General features: G+C 46.3%; 1 protein-coding gene across 1 annotated transcript; it reads right to left on the bottom strand.

Annotated features, from left to right (window-relative positions):
• Positions 1–953: 953 nt before the first annotated feature.
• Positions 954–2,633, bottom strand: LOC102860911 (melanoma antigen preferentially expressed in tumors-like). Its single transcript, XM_006888131.1, has 2 exons — positions 1,368–2,633; positions 954–977 (listed from the first exon to the last, which is right to left on the bottom strand). Exons 1-2 carry the CDS (start codon positions 2,631–2,633, stop codon positions 954–956), a joined length of 1,290 nt encoding a protein of 429 aa, XP_006888193.1.
• Between the last annotated feature and the right edge of the window lie 492 nt (positions 2,634–3,125).

Genomic DNA, 3,125 nt, shown 5'->3' with positions numbered 1-3,125 from the left:
TGGGAGGAGATTTCCCATATTTCTCCCTAGAAGTCACTGGTGGAATCAAATAGTCAGAGGGGTTCGTGGTGTAACTTCCGGGGCACTAAGCCACCAGAGCTCCCCTCTTCTCCCTTCAATTCTCTTGCAACTATTGGGTGTATTAGATCACGGGTGACCACGCCACAGCGTCTACATTACACATTATTGTTGTTGTGTACAGTCGAGTCAGAACCGGCCCATAGCTGACCCTCCAATGGGTTTTCAGAGGCAGTTACTCACATGGGAGGAGATTGCCTATCCTTCTCCCATGGAACAGCTGGCGGCTTCTAACTGCATGTCTTCAGGATTTCAGCGCAGCCTCTTACAACTAGGGCACATTATGTAGGTAAAATGGGGGGACACCCAATTTAGTCCATAATGATAATACGTGAAAACCTTTGGGGTACAACCAAAAATTAGTGCTCAGGGGCAAGTTATAGCAACAATACATGCATACAAAATTATCATCCCAATCAACACCTTAATACCACATCTCCAGTCACAGAAAATGAAGAGCAAGTAAACCTCACAGTCTCAGTGAGAAAAGAAACAGTAAAACTAGAGCAGAGATAACTAAGAGAAATAATCGTAAGAATAAACCACAATTCAGTTCTTAGAGATATATCTGATTATCATTTTATTTATTTTTGTTAAAATTTTGTGTGAGATACTTTAACAAATTGATTTTTTTATCATTTATGCACATTGTTTCATAAAATTAATTTCACTTGATGCATGTGATTAATTAATTCTGTGTCTGATAATCCCTTTCTGGTATATTCCCTTACTTTTTACCCATTGTGTCAATTTCTTAATTTTTTACTACATTTCCCCTCATTTCTGGTAACCATCCTAACACTCAATAGCACAGTGTAAATGTAACCCAGATGCTCCCACCCTCACTCTCACCATTATCACGGTGGAACTGACAGCTAGTTGACCCACGAGTGGGCTTTCTGCATAAATTACAGGAGGAGATGGGCCATCTTTCTTCCACTTTCCCACTGGCGGATTCCAACTACAAGAGAGTTACAACCTTTGGGTTAGTGACACAACTCCCATGGGGAAGACACCCAGACCATTCGCAAATGAGACTTTTTTACACAGACATTAGGAAAGACTATATTTTCACAATGAGGATAATAACATTAGTTCTTAAATTGCAGGACAATTGAAACACGCCTTCCAGGGTAATAATTTAAGCTCTCTTTCATGATACCCTCCTTCCCTAACATTAGTAATAACAATCTCAGCTCTTTCAAATAGTCCTGAAGACTCTGCAGACAGACAGAATATTCCATGTACAAATAACACTCCAGCGGAACAGGAATCTCCAGGTATCTTACGTTGCACCAAATGAGAATATGCTCAAGCAGGCTCTCCAAGACATATTTGGAGACTGGACATGCAAAGAGCCTGAAGTACACCAGCTGGGAGCAGTTGCTCAGAGAAGGCAGGATGGCCTCGAGCTGGAAGGCAGTGACCCCACACCCACCTAAGTCCAGGTGCTGGAGGGTGCTGGAAACTCTATCTACCAGAACTTGTAGGATGTCAGGTGTTATGCAGGTCAGATTGACGTTACTGAAATCCAGAAACCTTAGCTGACTGGTGCTTGGGTACAAGGTCAGGAGGGTCAAATTGTCCTCAGAAAGATAGCAATTAGTTATGCAGAGGGTCTCTAAGGGAACTTTCACGCCACTGAGCAACTGGCCCAGATATCTGTAGAGGAAGTGGATAGAGTCCAGGTGGAGATGCTGGAGTTGATTGAACTTGTAGAGTTGAGAGGCATAGTCGAAAACCACCTTCATTCCTCTCTCTAGGTTCCAGGTACTTAGGAGCACGCTAGACAGGTGAAGCCTGCTCAGATTAACCATGTGAGCCAAGTAGCGACTGAACCAAGCCAGATGGAAGAACTGCCACTTACAATCCACTCTTACCTCCTGGACAGAATACAGTTGCATCGAATTCAGGATTTCCTCAATTGTTTCAATAGGGATTGACTTTTCATGAAATTCCACCTTCATACAGCAAAGGTGTATGAACTCATCCCTCTGCTTGATTTGCTCGATCAGGAAGGTGAGGAATGTGTCCAGGGTGACCTCTTTAAAGCAAAGGTCTATGAGCACCTTCATAGGGTCCCAAAGCTGCTTCTCTCTTGTCTCCAAAGAAGTTGTTTCTCCCCTGCTGGGCCAAGGATGGGCCATCTCTGGCTCTGCTAGCAGGAGTTCAGAACAGCTGGCCTGGGTCCCACAGCATGCACTCCTGGAGTCTGCTGAAGCACTGGGGCGGAAATCGAGCACTTTCAGTTTCCATGTCCTGGGTGGGATCTGCCGGGCACGGAGCGAGTCCAGCCCGTCCAGTACAGCAGTAACGATGTCCTCCTGATGATGCTGGTGAACCTGCATCAGATCCCCCAGAGGGAGACAGGGAAATGGCCAGGCCTGCACCATTACCTTCAGTGTACCCCAGTGTCTTCTCTGGACAGTTACCTTCAACAGAGGTGGGAAGCACTGAGGGGGCAGCAACTCCAGAATCCTGAGGGCCAAGGCTTCATCCTGTAGAAAGTTCTGGTTTGCAAGGTCCACAAGCCTGGGAAAGCCTGATGCGTTCATGTTGAAGACGCGCACCAAGTTGATGCTGGGCCTCCTCAGGCCTCAGAGAGAACCAGGAGTGATGACCAAGAGCCCAAGGTTCCTCAGAGAACTCTCTGGACTTTTATGCGCGCACTGCTCCTCTTTCAGCTCACAGCTGCAATGTCCAGCCCGTTCAAAGTCTGTGGGTTGGGTTCTGACTGGAACAAACTCACAAAGCTGCAAAAGCCGATGATCCCAAGACCAGAAGGTAACTGGATAGTCTCTGGCCCCAGGGGACAGAGGCTGAAGAATCTGAAGATTACCAGCAATTCTGCAGAGACCTCTGGCTCAAATCCCGAGAACGGGAAGGGGCTGCACCCTGGCTTTTGATGGAGCCTTTGGAAAGTCCCATTCAAGTGGGTGATTGGAGAAGGTTACATCCTATCTGAGCCCCTCCTCATAGGGGAAGACTATTTACAGCATCAATACCAAGCCACTGAGAATCGGCCCAATTAACAACCAGCCTTCTTA

The sequence above is a fragment of the Elephantulus edwardii genome, unplaced genomic scaffold, assembly GCF_000299155.1.
Source record: "Elephantulus edwardii isolate Elephantulus edwardi_28Jun2011 unplaced genomic scaffold, EleEdw1.0 scaffold00064, whole genome shotgun sequence".
Classification (NCBI taxonomy): Eukaryota; Metazoa; Chordata; class Mammalia; order Macroscelidea; family Macroscelididae; genus Elephantulus; species Elephantulus edwardii.
The sequence above is the reverse complement of the archived record's forward strand: the minus strand, read 5'-3'. Positions and strand labels throughout refer to the sequence as shown.

Bases quoted from the DNA above. Each gene is read 5' to 3' on its own strand.
- LOC102860911 (XM_006888131.1), bottom strand. From the start codon at position 2,633: ATGAACGCATCAGGCTTTCCCAGGCTTGTGGACCTTGCAAACCAGAAC. The intron at 978-1,367 runs GTAAGATACCTG...TAATTTATGCAG, and splicing joins ATATTCTCATTTGGTGCAAC to AAAGCCCACTCGTGGGTCAA.